This window comes from Motacilla alba, chromosome 1 (genome assembly GCF_015832195.1).
Source record: "Motacilla alba alba isolate MOTALB_02 chromosome 1, Motacilla_alba_V1.0_pri, whole genome shotgun sequence".
NCBI lineage: Eukaryota > Metazoa > Chordata > Aves > Passeriformes > Motacillidae > Motacilla > Motacilla alba.
Window position 1 is genome coordinate 108,989,162 of NC_052016.1, and position 21,413 is coordinate 109,010,574.

Below are 21,413 nucleotides of genomic sequence, written 5' to 3' on the forward strand. Positions count from 1 at the left end.
GTCAGAAAGGACTCCTCTCCCCTAGGAATATATAAAATAAAAATTATTTCAAGAATCCCAACATATTTTAGTATGTAAAAATAAAATCAAAAAGAAGACTCTGAGCAGGTCAATGGAATATGTGTACTCATAGGGAATTTAATTACTGAAGCTAAACTCAGCTATGTGCTTTTGCTTACAGCATTTCTTTGGGAGAGGTTCAGCAGTTTTGAGGGCAGGCATTGACTGGAGTAACTTATGTCAGGGTTTTCTCTGCTAAAATCCAGATCTGTCAGAACCATGCAAGGTAAAATATGTAGCAGAGCATAAATGCAGAAGCTGGGTCAGCTTTTTCTCCATGAGGTGACATACTGTTGATCCTGTAATCTGAAGAATTGTAATGCAGCCCAGTATTAATGACACATTTATCTAAAAGACAAAGTTTATGTATTTTGTGTTGTAGTTGCTGCAAATTTATTACTTTTTTTACAGTTGAAAATATAAATATAAGAACATTAAATAAATTTACAAGAAACACTGCAAAGGCAATTAGCCAAATAGTTAAAGCATTCACAGAAACGTATTCCAGCTACTAGCATTCCAGGACGGGCTTTTACCAATATGCAGATAAAACCCTGTGGATAAACACAACAAATACTTTAAATTCTCACCTTAAAAGCATAGTCAGAGTAATTTTGGATGTAAGTGACTGAAAGAACCGATGTGCTGCCCACAGAACCACAATGGGGTTTGAGCACTGAAGAGGTTCAATTGCTAATTCCAACAGAGCCCCAGATAAGAGGCACGTAACTCATGCTTTTTGTTGAGAAGTGTATTTTCAGAGCGCCCAACTGAGTCCTCCCCACCAGGAAAGCAAAGCCCTTGCTCCCCATCAGCAGGCACCTGCTTCATGCAGCCCTCTTTACAGGGCCTGGTACTCTGCAGTGTGGCACCAGTTTGTCCTAGTTTGCTTTGGGAGCATCCAACTTTTGCCCAAGAATGCAAATTGAAAAAGCAGTGGCCATAGCTGCACATGTGTGTGAGGAAGAAGAGGTAAGACCAGGGCTTAGGCCAATTTTTGTTCAGGAGGAATCTTTACAATGTTGTATGGACTTTCAGCTGTTTTACATGACGAGCCAAAATTCTTTTTTCCCCAGTAAGTATCACAAGAGGAATGAAATTTTGCTTCAGCAAATCCTGAGCTAGCGCCTCAGTATTTGGTTTGCCAACCACAAGCCAAAGTTTAAGCAGAAATACTCATTAGATTAGCTCAAGAGCTGCCCCTTAAAAAACAGCCATGCAATGAAACAATTTCTCAGCTACTAAATGTAGCAGCTGTCATCTATTATTTCTATTTTTTGCTCAACTTGCCTCCCCCCCCACCCCCAAACTTCTCTACTTCCATCATTGCAAATGAAAAATGGCAGTGTCTCACCACTCCATATAAATACTGACCCTGGTGAAATCAATGGCAAAAACTGATGACTTCGCTCAAGCCACCAACACAACTTAGTTTTACTTAATAACCTACTGGCTACTTTATTTAATACTCCATTCATGGCATTCTGCTTGAATTATACCCAATTTCTATCCCTCTGCGGTGTACTAAAATGTAGCTAAAGGTTTCAAGACCGATTGTGTTTGTTATTTACAGTTCTGCATCTAGTGAATATATTCAAACCAGTGTAAGTGATCCACTTACTGGACAAATTAAGTTTTGTAGCATTCTGTGTTAAAGATAATTAACTAAAGAAAAATGCAAACTCACAATAAAAGTTACAAACAAAATACCAATTATTTTTCTATACATAGGTATATTTTAAATTTATATTACAAGAAATAAATATAAAAGTATCATTGAGATGCTTAAAGGTTGATATTTTCTGCTTATATACATCACTGCAGAGTTTGCTACTAAAACGTACAAAAAGTTGAAGACAGTGTAGCTAACATTTTTAAAGTTAACATCGTTCGTATGCACAAGTTGTAACTTTCTACATTTATACAGTACTACTAAGCATTATATCCACATAAACTTAATTGTAATGAGAAAAGTCTAAATAAAACTTTTGTTTAAATGTTAAAAAAGACCCTCAAAAAACCCCACTCTGAGGAAGAAACAAAATGGAAGTGTGCCGGCTATAATCTGACATCCAAGACCTTGTCAAAATAGTAGGTTCCTTTTCTTTTTCTTTTTTTTTTTAATAATTGTCCTTGTCAATCCATTGCATGGCTGCCTTGAAGTTCCAGTACCATATATTAAATAAAACCAGTTCTTGGTCTGCTCACATTATGTAAAACTGCTAAAGTAAAACTCTACTTCACACTGTAAAACAATGTGCTGTTTAAAAGGAAATCACATTTTCTCCATAGAACTTAGGCTTCCTCTCTTTGAAGTCCTTCTGAGTGAGATTTGGCTTTCTTGGCTGCCAGTATCATCCTTGTCTTGGAATACAATTTGTTTGCCTGGAAAGTCATGGAGACACACATCACCATTCTGCACACTGAAACAAATACCATTCTTCTCACTGGAAAGATGGCCTGTTGAAACAAAAAAGTGCATTCCCTATCAGAAAGGTTCAGAACCAAGCCTCCCATGTTTTTTTAGTCACTATAGGGAGTTCATACTCTCACCTTATCCCTGTAACAATTTTAAAATGTGTATTTTTAGTAAATATTTTGTATAAATTTCTTTTCCTGTGTGAAATCCTGATATTTGAAAGATGTTAATATATTTATGTACAAGGATTCAATATTTTAAGCAATGAAGGTCACAATTCTCAAAATGTTGACTTGGAATAAATATCACTAATAAGATGCAAAATACTCCTCATTTTAACGATTTGCTTTAATGAATTAAGTTTTAAAGGTATCTCAGGTGTGCCATGCATCTGAAAGAAAGTGAGAGTACAAGGAATTCAACTCACAGCATTTACTTCTGAAGGACAATCAGAATAAGGCCTAGGTCTGATCATGGGTCAAAACCATACTTAGACTGCAGAGAATCTTACACATTTAGGTGAATCCACAATGAACACATCTAATACCATTGCTGACTGAAGACTTGTACTGAAATGCTCCACAAATGTTTAGTTCACTGGATAAATCTCTGGCCCCTATGTATCACATTCTAAATTTTTTTAATGAGAATTTGGGTTTTTTTATTATAAGTATTTGTGCAAACATTTCAGTTTGGACAAATGTAGACAGGGTAAGACAAGGAGAAGAGCTTTGTTCATTAATTCAAATAAGAAAAAGTTTGAAATGATAGAAAATAACCATACTTGCTAACACTGTGATTGTTGTTTAACCCCCTGGCTGCCTAACACTGTTTTATCTTAGCAGTTCAAAACAGCTGTGCCCTAATGTTAGGGCAAAAGCTGAGAAGAAAATAAGGCTTTTCTGTGAACAAATTCAGAAAGATGGTTTGTGTTCCTCAGTGAGAAAATCTGCAGGTTCAGCCATGTGACACCTAACTGTAGTTTCTGAAACATGCAAATCTGCAGGAGAAAAACTGAAAATAAGGAAATATTAGAATGCCATAAAAAGATGAAGTCCAGTAGGAAAGCAAAGTCACAGGCTATACAGACATCCCAAACTTACCACAGTAAGTCATTCAGTCCTGAATCTGGAAGAGCATTTCAGTAGAAGCAGTGAAAATAAAACTACAAATTGTTTATGGCTCAGTATATTTATGACATAGGTCTTAATTTCTACAGTGTTTTTGGTTTTGCAGGTCACATTTTAAAATGAAGTGTTGCAATGTTATTTTCAAGCTCCAGCTTTGAGAGGAGAGCAATCAGGTGCAGCAAATTAGAAGGTCCCATGTTCCTATCTAACAGCAGTCTAATACCTTTTGGAGGCATTAGCCCAGCTCTTCTGAGATACACCTGCCCCATGTTTGGAAGATTAGGTGTAAGGAATTGCCTCCAAGAGCTTTGCTGGGAGCTATCCTAGCATAGGTTTAGCCTCTTCTTATGGAAGTCCTAAGGACCCAGAAGAACTATTTAGTCAAACTATGCAGGCAAGGTATCATGTATGCCCTGTACTCAGCACTGGTGAGGCCACACCTTGAGTGCTGTGTCCAGCTCTGGCCCCTCAGTTCAGGAAGGGACGTTGAGATGCTTGAGCGTGTCCAGAGGAGAGCAACGAGGCTGGAGAGGGGCTTGGAACACAAGCCGTGTGAAGAACGACTGAGGGAGCTGGGGGTGTTTAGCCTGGAGAAAAGGAGACTCAGAGGTGACCTCATCACTCTCTGCAGCTTCCTGAAGGGTGGCTGTGCTGAGCTGGGGTCGGTCTCTTTCTCCGGGCAACAACAGACAGAACAAGAGGACACAGTCTCAAGCTGCGCCAAGGGAGATACAGGCTGGAATTAAGGAGGAAGTTTTTCACAGAAAGAGTGGTCAAATACTGGAATCATCTGCCCAGGGAGGTGGTGGAGTCACCATCCCTGGATGTGTTTAAAAACAGACTGGATGTGGCACTTGGTGCCATGATCTAGTTGAGGTGTTAGAACATGGGTTGGACTCAATGATCTTAAAGGTCTCTGCCAACCTAGAAATTCTGTGATTCTGTGATCATACAACCCTCTTGATACAAATGGAGGATGTGGTATGAGGTTCACAGCATTCAAAATAGACAACAAAATAGGAAATTAGGTGGGTCACCAGAGACATTCATGTTTGTAAGCGCACAGGAACAAGGTTTCATCAAAGTTCTTTCAGCTGCTTTTGTCTAAGAAGCTCTTGGCACAGGACACATAGACACACTGGAAAGGTCTGATTATGTGAATATAGTAGGACAGAATTGGAGCACAGCCAACAAAATTGGCATCACTCAATGGTTTAGATCATCAATTTAGCATCTCATTCCAAAATACCCAAAAGAACAAAACTTTTTCCAGAAAGCTGCAACAGGCTCATTCATTCAGATGCTACAACAAACAAGTTCAATACAACATTTCTGCTAGCTTTCTTTCTGTTGAGAAAAGCAGTCAAAATGTTTTTGTAGCTTGGTATAAGCATGTCAGATGTTGCAGGGAGAGAGGGCTTCTTTCATTAGAGCAATTAACATAACAGGGAAAAAAGAACCCTACAAGACATGCAGGCTTTTGCGCCTGAAAATTTCTCTCTTTGAAAGGAAATACTTCTACCTAAACATATTGCCTTACTTTGTGTCTAATGATAGTGAGTGTCACTGGATTCTGGTTCTCAACTGATCTGTTAGATAAAAAGTATGTTAATTATTGCATTATGTAGTATCCAAACAGATACAGATTTTACAAAGGAATGTGGAAAAAAAAACAAACCAAAGCAATCTCAATTTAGAAAGCTGTACAGGGCATGTCCAAATGCCATCTCCTCAAGTGTAGTGATTTTTCTGCAATATGCAGTTACACTCAAAGGAACAGTAACCTCTAACCCACATATGAATTATTTTACTCTGTATATCTAAGAAGTTATCTACTGATATAATCTTGTTGATTATGTGCTGTCTTCTGACAGCATAGGCCAAGCAATGAGGACAACACAGCCTCTCCAAGCATGTTCAACAACTTCATAATAAACATTCTAGTTGATGACATAACTTCTTAGCCTCATCTCTCGATCAGTTGGGAAAAATACCTCAGGCACACAGGAGTAATGTCTTCTGAGTTTTGCTTGACTTAGGGTTTTATACATTACAGATTTTTAAGTTATTTTTCTGTTTGAAAAATTGATTGTCTTTACTGAGAGCTCAAATCAGCACCATGACACGTGCCCTGCAAGAGCGTGAAGAACTAGATTATGTTCACTGAAAAAAAGGTCAGTTTTTAGTAAGTATTTTCAATGGTGATTCATTATCTAGCTTTCTCAACAGACAAATAAGCCACAAATTGCAAGTGAAATTGAGCGCAGTGCTACTTACACTGCCATTTCAACTCCTCAGGAAGAGCAGAGGGCAGCAGTGCAGAGGACAGTACTATGTTAGAACAGGAAGAATGGAGAATTTTACTTCTGAAGATATACTATTTTGCGTTATACTTACCATTTCCATTTGCATGGACTGAATAATCATTACTCATTAGCAGTGTTGTAGAGTTAGTGGAGTTACTGTTTGATTGTAAGGAGTTGGAAGAACTGGATACTCCTTGATTTACAGTCTGCTTCTTTAAACCATTTGTAGCAGTTCTACTCCAGTCTAAAACAGGAAATAGTACAACTCACACAAGCACTATATAAAAATATAGTTAATAATGCAACTGAATTGATATAAAACCAAGGCTTTACACACTTGCAGTATTCTAGACAGAATTATAGTGTAAGAATTTAATGAGTCTTGATGTTTAAAATTATTTAAATCTAGTTCCTTTTCTCTTGTCTCTTTTTAAAATACAAGCAGCCAACTGTCATAGTTTTACAACTGCAGACCAGATCAAAAAAATAACTGAAGTGCAGTTGATTCTCTAAGTGAAAGTGTATAAAAATACATGGCTTTAAAAGAGGACAACTACTTAGTAATCAAATGACACAAAGTAATTAATGTCTTTTTTGGTTTAAACCATGCTTCACTTTGTTTTTGTGGAAATAACTGGTAAAACTACAGCTGACCCACAAGCTGGAACAAATCTTACCGTTTCTAACTGACCAAAAGTCTTCTGCAAAGACATGCCTTTACCCTGCAGTGGAAGAGGTCATCTCTTAGCAGTTAGCAGCTTAAGGCAACAGCATGTAAACATGCAAGCGCTGCATCAGCTACCACCTTTAAAGAGTGTAATTTTGGAGGTTTACTGTATCTTGGATAATAAATTAGAACTGCAACTGCAGAAACATGATCAATTGGTTTTTTGGGGTTTTTTTTCTTGTTTTGTTTTTTGGTAATTATTACAAAATACCAGGAACTTAACACTAAATAAAGGATTCAGAAGATTAAAAAAATATTAATATTTACCAGAGTTTTCAGCCAGCCTGAATTTCCCACAACAAAGATATCTTCTCCACTGTTTACGGACATTCTCCTTTGTTACACAATAGAAGACGAAAATGAAGAACCCTGCAAAGCAAAAACATAAAAGATTGCTGCCAAATTCACTTTTACTACTTCTTAATGAACAATGTTTTCGTTTTCTCTCACTTCCTTAAATTTCTAATAAAAAGTAATAACAACTTTCTTTGCCAAAAAAGTTTACAACTCTGAACATTTCAGAGCACTTTTTCCTTACCTAGATTAGAGGAATCATACACACAAAAGAAAAAACAACAAATACAACCAAACGCACGAAGTGCATAAAGTTTCCTTTTATCAAATAAAAAGGGAAAAATTCTGTTGATCTTGAAATTTACTTAATGCTTTTGGAAAAGAGTTCAAAGCAATGTCAAAGAGAGGGTGCAATACCATGCTATCAGACTATGAAGCTTTTTTAGCACATCATGTGACACTGTTACATCTTTTATTAGCAGTTAGCCTGTTACCACAAATGCTACAAAATTTTGAGCCCTCATCCAAAGAAAATAACTCACATCTAAAATAATAATAAATGGTACCCCTTTATCACAATTTCAAATATTTACTGGAAGGGATGGCGCCCATCCCATCTCCTACCAGTGCCTCATTACAGTCTTTTGTCTGCTTTTCATTTGCTATTAACTGACACAGGGTGGCATCCAACCTCCCCTACTTAAAAGTTCATCACAATTGCCCCCCTTTAAGGGAAAGTGGCACTTAATCTTTGCACAGTTTCCAATCTGCAATGGGAAACAGTTGTATTAGGTTTAGAATGAATAGTAAGTAATAGTAACAACAAACAACAACAAATCAACACAACAAACAGGGGAAAGGTATATACACTGAACAGCAATTTTCACTGCTTTAGTCTCTCTGGGAAACCATCCAGTCTGTCATCTAAGTGCCATTTAAGCAGAAGTTTGGATCCAAACTTCAGAAGGGCAATTCAGGTATATTTAGGACACTGAGAACAGCTACAATCCCTCCTGTTTATATAAAAGTCTAGGTGGCAATTCTTTCAGGAATGTCCAGCAGCACCTGCCTTTGCAAAACTTTATGTTTTCATATCTACTTCTCATATATTCTTAATTACTATATAGGCCATGCTTAAGAGTTGGCTCACTAACTTTTAGATGTTTCAGCCTTGCCTGTCTCAATGACCCTTTACTGAATGTCAAACCTTCCCCAGAAGCCCTAGGGGAACTAAAGAAATGATACCGTTTTCACTACATTAACTGCATTATAATGTGAAGACTTAAAGTAACTGAGTATTCAAAATTCATCTGTTTATTAGTGGAAACACAGTCACTTCCACGGATATCTGGTTTGCATACACTTTTAAAATGGCAATATTTATAAATATACCATACCTATATAAATAGTATCTAGTTTTTCTGTGCCTTACCATAACAAAACTGCAACTTAAGGTTACTGTAAAGCAGTATCATCTCATCTCTAATATAAACATGCTACTGCACATATCAAATTTAATTTTTTATTGCTGAATCAAGAAAATGATGTTTCAAAATGTTTGGTTTGTTATATTATAGACAGGGAGCTGTTACGTGGAGGACAAACTTACCTTGCAAAGTGTTGAAAATGGTAAAGAGGTAAGTAAACACCTCATTTGCTGTGAAGAAAGCAAACCCCCAAGTAATTCCCAACAAGAATGTGAGGCCAGCAACACTCCTAAGGTCTTGGATACTGGTTTTCCTTTGAGCACCGAGTTGTTTCTTCTTTTTGATACGACAGAGCTGGATCAGCACAACAATGAACATGCTGATATTGATCAGGAATACCAGGCAGAAGTATCCCACAGCAGTAATATAGAAGACAATTCTATTTTTGATCCAGCAGCTAGAACAGAAGAGCAGTCCATCAACCATTATCAGAAACAGAAACTAAGTGAAATAAACATGAGACAAACTTGTAGTTTCTTGCATGCAAACCATTTTTGCCTTTTACAAAATAACTTGTTTTTTTTGGCCAAAGGTTATGAGCCTTCATAAAGGCAATAACCCTAAAACACATGAGATACTGTAGACTTACACTATTTCTAAGCACTACAAAGCCTCCTCCCCCTTTACTTTAAAAAAAAGCAATTTGTAGGACCTCCCTCCACTCCCCACCCTCACCTCCCCCAAAGCACCTCCCTTTAACTCACAATTCATCAGGTCCATTTATGGAAACCTTTCCAGTGGTTATAAGTCCATAATTATCCGGTGATACTGCCAACACAATGGACACAACTATTGCTGGTAATCCTAAAAATTATGAGAAAACACATACATAAAAATCCTAACAGAGACAGTATTATGAGGACTTGAAATTATTGTATTCTGCTACAAAATCTACATATTGTTTCTGAAATTTGGCTGTTGAATTCTGCTGACTGCTAGCTGACTGAAAAGTTGCAGCATTCAAACTGCTCAGAAGCACAACTTGCAACGAAACAAGAGGAGTCCTTCACAGCTAGCTCCAAAACTTTCTGAATAAACCAACAAATACCATTACTCTTCAAACTGCTTCAAAATATCTCTTACAGGATAACTGATTTTCATTCTTACATATGTTTTAAGAAACAAATAGGAGATAGAAATGAGGCCCAGAATCTCTTCATCCTCTATCCAGTAAGATCTGGTTTTGCTGCTTTTTGTTAGCAACAGTGCTATTCCAGAAATAGAAGATACACTTATTGGCATTTATTCTCAAAATAATGGAAGCATGCACATTCAAAATTGGTTCTATTGTACTAGCAGAAAGAAAATTCATTATCACTTTGAATTGCAGAAACTTCAGTTCTGCAGCTGGGGGGGACTCCATGCCTCAAAAAGGTGGAACACAGATCATAAAATTTAATGACTGCCTAATTTTAATTTCTGACCTGTATCACATTCACTGAAATACTTGATAATAAGAATTATCCATTTAGATTAAAAAAGGGGAAAAAAAATACATACCCCAACCAACAACACAAAATTTAAGAATGTATTTCCGTACATAGGTGTTAAAGACCTTCACAAGGGCCAGATACATGTGGAAAGCTTCCAGGCCCATCCAGGTAAAGGAAACCAAGAGGAAATAGTGAAGAAATACTGCAACTGCAATGCAAAGGCCTCGTGTATCATACAGTGCAATCCATGAGTCAAGGAGAAAAACTAAGTTGAGTAGAAGTAACGCAGCACACAGCTGAATAAGTATTTTGGAGGGGTAGTCTCTCCGGATTTTCCTAAAAAGAAAAGAAAATTCATGAGATGACATCAGCTGTCCATGGATCCCTGGCTTACTTCCTCTCTTGCAGTCCTTGGCTTTCACAAATGCCAAGGGAAAAAAAAAAATTTCGTTCATATACAATGCTGCATGTGTTGCATTTATACATGGACAGAATATTTTACAACACACTTCCTAATTAATGGTCTGTGTATAGAAAAGGTTACATAAATACAAACAATCTTGGAGTCAAAGTGTTTAGTACCATGGTTATTTTTTTTTCCATTGTATGTTGGACTTCTTGTTACATTGTTACCCAAACCCAAAATGTGTCTGTTCTTTGATGCTAAACTAGGTCAAGCTTTTTACTGGGCATCTAAAGCCTTGATAGAAGCAAGTCCCAATCTTAGAATAATGAGAGAATAAAGAAAGAATACAAATGCTTTTAAAAATGCTAAAATTCTGTACTGATTTTTTGTGTGTTGTACCTTAAATACATTCCTTCACACTTCTATTATGATAATCCATTACAAAATACTTCAGAGTGCTACTTCTTCACTTTTTACTGCCTAGCGCCTCATGATAATTCACTTGTTGATCAGATTAACATTTCTGGAGACTGAATCAACATCTTCCTGGTGAACTGGCCAAATCTGTGCATTATTTGTGGAGACAGAATCCATAACTATTGAAAAGGATTTCTCAGTGAAGACTAGAATCAATTACAATTGAAGAATAATGGGAGCTCAGCTGAATGGGTACTTACTCAAAGGCTATGTAGGTCACAAGAGTAACAGAAAGAAAAATTGCAGAGAGGCCACAGCCTATATACGATATAAAAGTCAGTACCAATTCTTGTGTGGGATTCAGAGGAGTATTTCCATACAAGTCCTAAAACAGAAACAGAAGTTATTTTCAGAGAATAGGTTTATTTAATGGAGAAGTATAAAGAAAATCAAATCACACCTTTCCCTCTACACTTACAAATTTAAAAAAGGACTCCATTCCTTTCATCATGGCTCTTAAAAAAGGTTAGATGAAAAAAAAAAGGCAATCTAGTCTTGTAAAGTGGAAGGAGCTGGGAACATGATCCTTATGTGTCCTTTCCAACTTGAGATATTATTTTATAATTCTATGACCCTAATTGTGAAAGCCCATTTGATTAAAAATCTGTTTTAAATTTGATTTCCTAAATTTGATTTCCTAAATTTTATTTAGAGTATAAACAGCTGCATAAATTAGAAATCTGCAGCACTTAAAGAATTTTTTTTTCCTCCTGTGGAACCCATGGACTCCCATTCAACAAAGAATTTAAGCATGTACCTAACTGTATGGCTACCTGTACTAACACTAAAGTGAATAGAACCTGAGTATTATTTATTAGGTTGTATGGGCTTATTGGGTCTTCACTTGCTTAAGACAACTCAAGGTTAAATGTGTTCTTGAACAAGGGTAAGATTGCATAATTCTTAAAATAATTACCATCAAAACTGCAAAACTTGTGAGATGGTTGCATGAACAGACTGTTTCATTTACTCTACTTTCTTGGACTACGCAACCTTGGTGTGACCAGCCTCCATGTCCACCTGTTAAAAAAAAGCAGCTTTGTTATTCACAAAAGGCTTCATTTATATGAACATGAATTAACATAGCTAAAACAGCGTAGCATCTTGGGTGATCTCAATTACTTACCATTTTTATTGAAGTCCCAAAAAACACATCTAACTGTTGAATTATCCTGTTTAGGAGTACAAACAACAAAAAAAACCCGCAAGTTACTAAACTGTGAGTTTAGGATCAAATGATTTATGAATGATCTACAAAATTCAGGGAAGAATAAACACTGTACACAGCAAATATCCCCGTTCTATGTGAACACAAATTTAGGGGCATAAAAGGATTAATATTGCAAACTACATATACACATATACATATACACATACAAAATATGCTGAACAAATTTCAAGTCACCAGACAGGAGCCAGCTCTTGTGCTTATGCAAAGATTCTGTTCCTGGTAGAACCTTTTGAATGCTCTTTCAATGTCTTCCCACACCATACAAAGTCTTGGGATTTCTCCTCCTTCTAGACTTTGTAACTTTTGAAGTCATGATCACACAGAAAAGGAAAAGCCTTTTCATTTGCAAATATGTGATCACTTCCTACTATCACAATGTTAAACACTTACACATAAATTTCCTCACGCACATGCAAGTTCTACAAATACCAGCAGCAATACACTATATTGCTATAAATACTAATACTTCTACAGTTATATCTCAAAACATTAATATGTCAAAACAAGTAATGACACCACTAAGCCAGCTCCTGAAAAAAAGCACCAGGTGAATTAGTGGAATCCCTACATTTTTCAGTTTATAATAATTGAATATTTAAAACTCTCTTGAGATATGAGATAGAAGACTTTAATCCTTGATGCTCCTTTCAGAATGAGATGGTGTGTAAGAATCCTAATACTTCCTGATGACACAACCCTGTGTTTCAGTTCCCCTAAGAAAACAGACTCATATTATTTTCTGCCCAAGCAACACCCACAAATGTCATGACTGCAGCATCTACCATAGCAACCCACACTGTCAGTCTTCCCTCTAAGAGCTTTTATTCTTCGTAGAATAAAACAGTAGAGTAACTAAGGAAGATAAAAGCTGAATGAATTTGTGATAGAGCAAAATTACCTTACACTACTTGAGAACCAAAATTTATACCAGTGGCAAACAAGCAAACAGGAGTGATTTTTAATGTCCGGGTGGAGATGAAATGTCCACACTTATAAAGCAGAGCAAGCTGACCTGTATTCTGAGTAAAATGCTTCCACTACAACAACTTCAGTGAGGCAACAAACTGTACTTTAAGTCTGCCAAAATGTAAATTTTACCTGATTAGGCTTGATATTCTGCAAAATGACAGTAACATTTGCTGTTAAGTTACTAATTGTAAGGTTAGCAACACTTGATGATATAACACTGCTGATTAAAGATGCATTCTTCAACGACAGATCCTGGAATGACAAAAAAAAAGCTCCAGATTTTAAAATCTTAAAGGAAACAATACTAGAGTACAGCACGCACAAGCTCATTTACTATGTGGAGCAAGCACTGGACAAAAGTAATTATTTTTTAAGTCAGAAGTTTTAAAATGTGTTTTGTGGGGGGAAAAAAAAATCCATTCATATTTTGCTCTAAGCTTGAATTTAAAATCCTTATGAACAGTGGGCCAAAAAAATACCTGGAACACAGTGGTCTTTTTAAAGAAGTTGAATATAATTCTAGAAGCCAAGTCCAACTCTTCAGTGCGTAAATTTTTCAGCAATGATGAAGGAAGTATAATTGATCCAAGATTATTTAAATTCTGAATTGGCTGAACTCCTAGAGAGATCTGAAAAATAAACACCAGGATTATGCTTTGTTTCAGTCTCCAAATAAATAAATTATGACTTATTTTCAGTTTAAAACTTCAAAATAAACCTCATTAATTACTTTCACAAACTCCCTGCTGCTCTCATTCCTCTCCCACTCCAGTGCATAAACAGCACTTATAGGACTGAAAAGGATGCATCCCATTTCAGGTCTGCCTACCACTGGAAATAATCTGGCTTCAACCATTTCCCTACAGGGACATAGCACATCACTGTGTGGTTCGTATTGATTTGGAAAAGGTGAGGAGCAAAAACTCTCTGTAACTGTAACTGTGTAGGGAGATCAACAGCATAAAAGCCTGCAAAGGCAAAGAATTTTTATACCCTGTAGGGACTATGTCAGAATTCAGAAAAAGTGAAAATAGCCATTATTTTTAATACATTTTTATGTTCAGGAGGTTAAGGTTATGTTCTTAGATAAGAACACAAACCCTAACTTTTTGATCGTCTGGCAAAAATTACAAGAGTAAACTGGATAAACTACAATTCAGGTACCTCAAGAGCTTAGTGATCTTATACTGTACAAAAAGAGATCTGAACTTTTACTCATTTTATGTGCTGCACATTTTATTTGTTGTGCTTACAGGCCAGGAAGCTTTGTTTAGTACAGAATCTCTCAACATTCCTGTCATACATCAGTCCTTTACATACAAATATCATCACCTCAGAGTTCCTGGGAGATGTGAAACATTAGTAGTACTGCAGAAAGAAATTATTTCTGCAGTATTGAAAGAATGGCTGTAATAAGAGTAACAGTGTGAACTCCTCCAAGTGCCCCAACCATGTGATTTAATTCATCTGTTTAGACCAGTGCACTCCAAATCTCCAAATATTTTTGATCATGCATTCCCTAAAAGTTTTTGAGCAAAAACCCCAGTATATACCTATCCATAAGTTACATATATGAATTAGTTTACTAATATATTATGCAAGTTATAAAATATTTTTAAATTAAGGAGATTAATAATCACTTCTAAAATGTATTTTTATTTATTATAAAATATAAATATAAATATAAATATAAATATAAATATAAATATAAATATAAATATAAATAACTTTTTCCTGCACTGCACTGGACTGTCGTGTGCACACCCTGGGGTACTCAAACCCCACTTTGGAGATCACTGGTGTAGACAGCCATCAAAGAAATTCTGAATCAATTCCACAAAAGCACTCCTGTTGCTCTAGTTTGAAGTAGATGATACTTATTGAAAATTTTCAGTGTTTCATTGCCAGTGCCATGAAATAAAAAATCATTCCTTAGCAAATATCTGTATGTCAGCACTAGTGTCTCCTAGTCATCTCACATTCATGCACTACATATTGCTAAGAAATAGAAAAGAACTCAAATGTTAAACATTTACATAATTTTCAGTAACACAGAAAAGTTCCAGTACTACATATGGCTTACGATACATTAAGCTATTTTCTTCTCTGAGGAGGCAGAATGTGTCAAAATTGGTCCAAAACTTTCCATCTCTCCTTGCTTAAGCCTCCAAGGCTGGTATTGTCCATTATTTTCTCTGTCAGGAGGGAGGTTTTGAATGAGATAAAGGGGATCCAACCAAACTTTCTAAACACTTCTTTCTTGGTGAGATGCCATTAGTGACAAATGTTCTGAGCATCATTATCCAAGCAACATACATAATAGTTCTTTTCTGGAACCCTCTACAATTATTTCCTTCTAACAGATGAAGCCATCTGGCAACATTCCTTGACAAATTTCAGCACTGTCATGGTGGTTGAATAAACGACTCATAATTCAGGGGGCTTGAGGCAAAGTTATTCTGCCAAGCACTTTGTCCAGTCTGGTGTTCTAGCTGAACTCTCTCCAAAATCTTATTAGTTCTGCCAGTTTCTGCTAAGTCAGCTCTCTTCTACACCTATTTACACAGTTGAAAATTAAAGGAAAAACTGTGAAGGACTTAAAAAAAGTCTGAAACTAACATGAACTAAAGATCCTGACACTGACATAAACAAACTCATATTTCTATAAATATAAAAACCATAAACACTTTAAAATAAATGTTTGACAATTTGTAGGTATTGTAAGTATTTTGTAACCTGGAGATCAGCTGAGTCCTGGACAGCAAAAGACATTTGGTTGGAGCGGATTCTGTTGGTTTTTACAACTGCCAGAGCCAAGGAAGGGGAGACAAATTCAGCAGATGATGTTGATAAGTTTAGTTTTAAGCCAATATAGTCCACCAGCTTTATAATTCTGTTAAGAAAAAGTATACTTAGTATTACCAAGCACATACATCCAAAATTCTCAAGCAAGTGATGGTTATGGAGCAATAATGCAAAATAATCTCTTATTATGGTGTCAACAAAAATACCCCCACCGTTTTCTATGGCATTACACTACAATAGAGCTGGTAACATTAGAATCATAGTCCTTCCATTTCGAAAAACTACATAAAGAACAATAAATATTCTTCTGGATTATGATTATGAAACAGTGCAACTTGCTGAAGCCAATTTGTCAAGACAGGAAATACAACACTCCTGTAATCTATTGCCAAAATGACCTACCTGTTAGAAATTCGTGGTGGTAATGGCTGAGAAGCAGTGAGGATCGTGCTCACCTCACTAACCATCCTTTCTACATCTTTTGGCTCTATTTTTCCAGCTGCTAAATCATTTTCTATTTTGGACACAATCTGCTCAGCTGTGGCAATACTAATGGTGGTGTGTACAGAAGTTATATTTGTGGTAGCTGAAAGGGTTTTTCCTGTGACAAATGAAAAGTTAAACATTGTGTTCAACAAATGACATAAGCTTGGAGAAGCAGAACAATCAAACAGTTATCTTGATTAAAAAATTGTATCACTACTCATAAGGGTTCTCAACAAGCCATGTAATTTCTCCCTATCAGCTAGTTTGCAGACAATGGTAATTTAAATCTCATGAAAATATAAAGCAAGGTTTCAAACTGACAATAATTTCATGTTTTACCTATTTCAAAGTTCCTCACATCAAACCATGAATATATTCAATTTAATTTTTAATATATTAAATATATTTAATATATTAAATAACTTATTATTTTGAATTTCTAGCCACTGAATGCCTGAATGTAGAGTAAGATCAAGATAGTGTCAGAAATTTGAAAAGAAGCTTGTGTAGAATTTCCGTAAGAAAATACATAGCCACTAAGAATATTCCCAGTCAATAACAATATTTTAAGGATGATCCAACACTACTGTGCAGTATTTTAAATATTAGGTTAGTTTAAAAGAAAAAATCTACCTAGCACTCTGATTTAATTTTTTTTTTGTACAAAAGACATTTTTTCTAATGGGAATTGAGCACTGTACCTACCTATGACAGTTACAAACGACGGTGTAGGGTGAGGTATCCCTCACCACGTGCAAAGGCATCAGAATGTATTTTAAAATACATGCACATCAAGTGAAAGTTGTCTCAGGGTTTTCACACAGAACAGAATCACAGAACCATTCAGGTTGGAAAAGACCTCCAAGATCAAGTCCAGCCTTTGACTAAACATCACCTTGTAAACTAGACCACAGTACTGAGTGCCATGTCCAGTTGTTTCTTGAACATCTCCAGAGATGGTGACTCCACCGCATCCCTGGGCAGCCCATTCCAATGCTTAACAACCCTTCCAGAGAAGAAATTCTTCCTGATATGCAACAACCTCCCTGGCACAGCTTGTGGCCATTTACTCCTATCCTGTCACTGGCTGCCTGGGACAAGAGGCCGACCCTCACCTAGCTACAATCTCCTTTCAGGGAGTTGTACAGAGGGGTAAGGTCAACCCTGAGACTCCTCCAGCCCTTCCCAAGCTCTGTTGCCCTTCTCTGGACTTGCTCCAGCACCTCAATGTCCTTCTTGTAGTGAGGGATCCAGAAATGGACACGAGAGGCGAGGTGTGGCCTCACCAGTGCTGAGTACAGAAGACAAACACTGCCCTGCTCCTGCTGGCCACACTATTGCTGACACAGGCCAGGATGACACTGGCCTTCTCCATCACCTGGGCACACCCTGGCTCATGTTCAGCCACTGTCAGCCAGCACTACCAGGTCCTTTTCCTTCAGGCAGGTTTCAGACATTACTCCCCAAGCCTGGACTGTTCCCCGGGGTTGCTGTGTCCCAAGTGCAGGAGCCAGCACTTGGCCTTGTTGAGCCTTTTTTACAGTTGGCCTCAGCCCATTGATCCAGCCTGTCCAGATCCCTCTGTAGAGCTTTCTTACCTTCCAGCAGATCAACACTCCCATCCAAAGTAATTCACAATAATTGTAAGGTCATCTCTCATATATATAACATTGTTTAATGAAGTTTAAAAGCAAATTCAGTATATGGCATTCAAACAAAAATAATTATTTACTTTTCATATTTACCTGGGGTCCCATGGCCATCAGCAGTAGAATGAGGACGAGAAGCTGAGACAGAATGGTTGACAGGACTAGCAGTAGGGGTCAAAGATATTGTGAAAGGAGTAAGGGGAACAATAGGTACTGTACTAACATTTCTGTGACCAGATACAGGTTGGCTTGAAGCAGGGGGAATCTGTGCAACAGAATCGGTGATAGCCTCAAAGGGGTGATTTACAATTGGCAGTTTGTGAGGCTCAGAAGAAGAAAGTGAAGAATGTTTAGTGTAAGCGTCAGAAGGAGAAAGTATTGTAACAGTCTTCTTAAGGTGTGCAGCATCAGATTTAATCGAGAAAGCATCATTAGTGACTGATTTTGTTGCAGGTATGGGAACAGTGATGGATTCATTGGAAGTTACAGAAGAAAAAGTTGGCATGGTAGGCTGAGCAAGAGACTCGGAAGAGGAGTGTGTAGTGGTAACACTGGTGGAAGGCATAGAGTTTTCAGAGAGAGGGTTTGTAAGGGGAGATGTGGAAAGAGTTCCAGAAAAATAAATTTCTGTGAATGGTGGGATCAGTGGTCTAATTGTGGGGCTTTGTTTAGAAGAAAGTATAGTGGGGGAAATAAAAGAATTAGATTTGAGGAAAGTCTTTTTAGGGAGAGAAGGAGAATGAGGGGAAGGAACCCATATAAAATGAGGTGGCACTTGTATAGTACTGTAAAAGAAAAAAAGGTACAAAAATTCAGGTTAAGTTTAACATTTTTTCTATTTTAAATAAAACAAGTTACAATAGAGGAATAGATATATATATAAATTATATGGACATACTAATAATAATGTATATTTTTAAATCTATCAGATTGGATGTTTCATGCTCAAATACTTAGAAGGTTCTTACATTCTCTTTTGCTGTAGTTGTTAACTAGCAAGTCCATAAAAAATACTACTACTGCCTTTGCTGCCTGCTCTGAGGGTGAGCTGTTGTTGAACACAAAAGCTAGATGCATCACAGAAAAAAATTGGAAAAAAAAAAGGGATAAGAAGGGAGGGAAGGGAAAGAGGGAGGAAAGAGAAGTGAGCTACACTGGAAAATGCCTGTCAGCTTTTTCTTGTGGAGTCCTTTCTGGCTATTACACTGAAGCATGGAAGTGGACTCTAGCCATGTATTAGGAAATTTAGGAAATAAGCAAGTCAAATCTTGTATTTATACTTACTACATTCGTAATTCTTCAGCAGCCAAGGAACAGTACTTCAGTGATGAACAGCAGCACTGATCTGAGATGACAAAGAAGCATTATCCTTAAGCATAACAACTGCTAATTCCATTAAGTAGAATATTTAACCATGTCTATTATGTCTTTAAACAACAGTATATACTGCATAATTAATTTTGAAGCTTGTTCTCAAATGTTTTGCAACACAAAAGAACTATTGACCAGTCAGAATATTGCCATATCCCTAGATTTTTGTTCAATGCCTGACAAGTTCAGATTTCTGGGGGTTTTTTTGTTTGTTTTTTTTTTTAATTTTAAACAAACCCAAATGCAACACAACAGCTTTTTTAACAGAGACAAATGGTACGAGCCAGTATTCCATCCTGTCACGATAGCACTAAGAAAGGTTGGCTACTAAACAATCCTTTCAATTCAGATTGTCATTTCAGCAAGACATTTATGGTCTCATCTTATTTTACATATAATCCTTTCAAAGTATATTCTATTAAAGTAGCTGGCAATTTTATACTAAAATGTTTTAAGAAGTTATTTCTATCACATACACCCCCAAAAATCAAAAGGCTGCATTTTTATGTATTTATATTGCTCAAAACTAAAAATATTTTGATCTAACACTAAGTAACTATCTGGTCTTTTTAGCTACTTGAAGACCACATGTCTTTACATAAAACTGTGATGAGACTGTGTTTAAAACATAACTTACCAAGCTGACTTATTTTTGCTTTTTGTGTTAAACTGCTTATATTCTCTCTCTCAGCCAGCTTCATTATGAAATTGCAGTGTGTACTAAAAGAGAAGAAAAAAGCTTAAGACTCAAGAAACAGAGCTGCCTCATCTTTCTGACAGATGGAAGTAACATCAAATGCTAAATTAAAGCACATTAGTACAAATGCTAAGTGTGAAAGCACATTATTCCTAGGCTCTGTCAGATTTGGGCATATTTTTAATGCACATAAAACACGATGCCAGGCTGATTAAAAGCATAATACATCAGTTTGTGGCACTTATTGTCCCTTCTCTCTACTATGTCAATTCTTAAACGGGGTCCTCCCTGATCAGTGTTGGTCATTAAAGAGTTGATAATTTTGTAAGGATAATAATGTAATCTCTGTTGTTAGTGTAAATCTGCCAGTGTTTATGAAACCTTCACCACCAGAGGAAGCCAGCATTCTCTCTTGACTTTAGAGAGAACTTTAGTGACCCATTCCAGCATGTAACTCCATCTTTACAACTACAGTTTGAGGACTAGAAGCCCTGCCTAAACTAGGGAACCTCCAGGAAATTTTTCATATTCAGCAAATGCAAACATGGAGATGAATGAAAAAGTTTCTTTCCAGCTCATAAGAATTGAAAGATTACTCTAGCAACTGCCAGTATATAACATGAAGGGGTGATCTGTTCTACTTTCTATTTTATTTGAGTGTTTTGGACTTTTCTTTCATCCTAATCCAGGAAGATAAAGTCCAGATTCAAGTATTCGGGGAAATAAAGTTTCATTTTTTTTAGAATACAACATTTCCAAGCTGATCATTTTAAAGGACAATTTAATGGTGAGTAGCAATTAAAGTGAGATATCATCTACTTTTCAGGGTTTCTAGAATCACCTCTCTGGAGCAGCTTTGCCATTCCATGGTTTCCAGACTCTGAACTGTGTACTTCCTCAGGCTCCCCCTACCCCAAGGATGGTTGGTTTCTTAAGCTGAAGAATAGCAACTTGGGATGTCTCAAGCACATCCCTCATAAAAGTTGCATTGCACTCAAAAGTTCTGGGATTCTGGAGCTCCCAGTTACATGACTCAGGTAATACCAAGATGCAGAAGAAATATGGCAGGGAAGCCTGGCCTTCAGCAGAAGACTAATGAGAAGCAATACATTTGGGTTAAACAAAACCAACTAACTCTAAAAGGTTTTTTCAAAATCACTAATGCCAGGATAATAATCAGAAATGAGAATTTCTTTGTTAACCTATACATGTTTCTCCAGCCTGTTTCTTGAACTTCTGAACTTCTGAGAGAGTTTTCTTTTTCTTGCGCTAAAGAGCCATGCATACTTCACATATCACAAGACAATATATGAGCTTTTAAATATCTTTTCTTTAAAAATTTAAAAACAAACCTCTGGTTTTCTGCACTGCATTCCATAACAGAGGACTGTAATGACAAATGAAAACAGAAAAAAAATTGGTTTATAAGGAGAAATCAGGAGTGATGCTTTATCAGAAATAAGTTG

At 36.6% G+C, this 21,413-nt stretch overlaps 1 protein-coding gene across 4 annotated transcripts in view; it reads right to left on the minus strand.

The window, feature by feature from the left end:
* Positions 1–408: 408 nt before the first annotated feature.
* The window catches only part of ADGRG2 (adhesion G protein-coupled receptor G2), a 59,727-nt gene continuing 38,722 nt past the window's right edge, over positions 409–21,413 (minus strand). For all 4 annotated transcript variants that reach the window (XM_038144364.1, XM_038144340.1, XM_038144357.1 and 1 more), the window contains exons 12-28: positions 21,300–21,334; positions 19,888–19,970; positions 19,164–19,224; positions 17,976–18,664; positions 16,147–16,345; positions 15,676–15,832; positions 13,419–13,568; positions 13,069–13,191; positions 11,866–11,911; positions 11,656–11,759; positions 10,940–11,064; positions 9,924–10,192; positions 9,128–9,227; positions 8,546–8,820; positions 6,910–7,011; positions 6,007–6,159; positions 409–2,520 (exon numbers count right to left, since the gene is read on the minus strand). In XM_038144364.1, the coding sequence (XP_038000292.1) occupies positions 2,336–2,520; positions 6,007–6,159; positions 6,910–7,011; positions 8,546–8,820; positions 9,128–9,227; positions 9,924–10,192; positions 10,940–11,064; positions 11,656–11,759; positions 11,866–11,911; positions 13,069–13,191; positions 13,419–13,568; positions 15,676–15,832; positions 16,147–16,345; positions 17,976–18,664; positions 19,164–19,224; positions 19,888–19,970; positions 21,300–21,334 (2,856 nt within the window). In that variant the 3' untranslated portion in view covers positions 409–2,335. The remainder of the gene's footprint in view (positions 2,521–6,006; positions 6,160–6,909; positions 7,012–8,545; positions 8,821–9,127; positions 9,228–9,923; positions 10,193–10,939; positions 11,065–11,655; positions 11,760–11,865; positions 11,912–13,068; positions 13,192–13,418; positions 13,569–15,675; positions 15,833–16,146; positions 16,346–17,975; positions 18,665–19,163; positions 19,225–19,887; positions 19,971–21,299; positions 21,335–21,413) is intronic.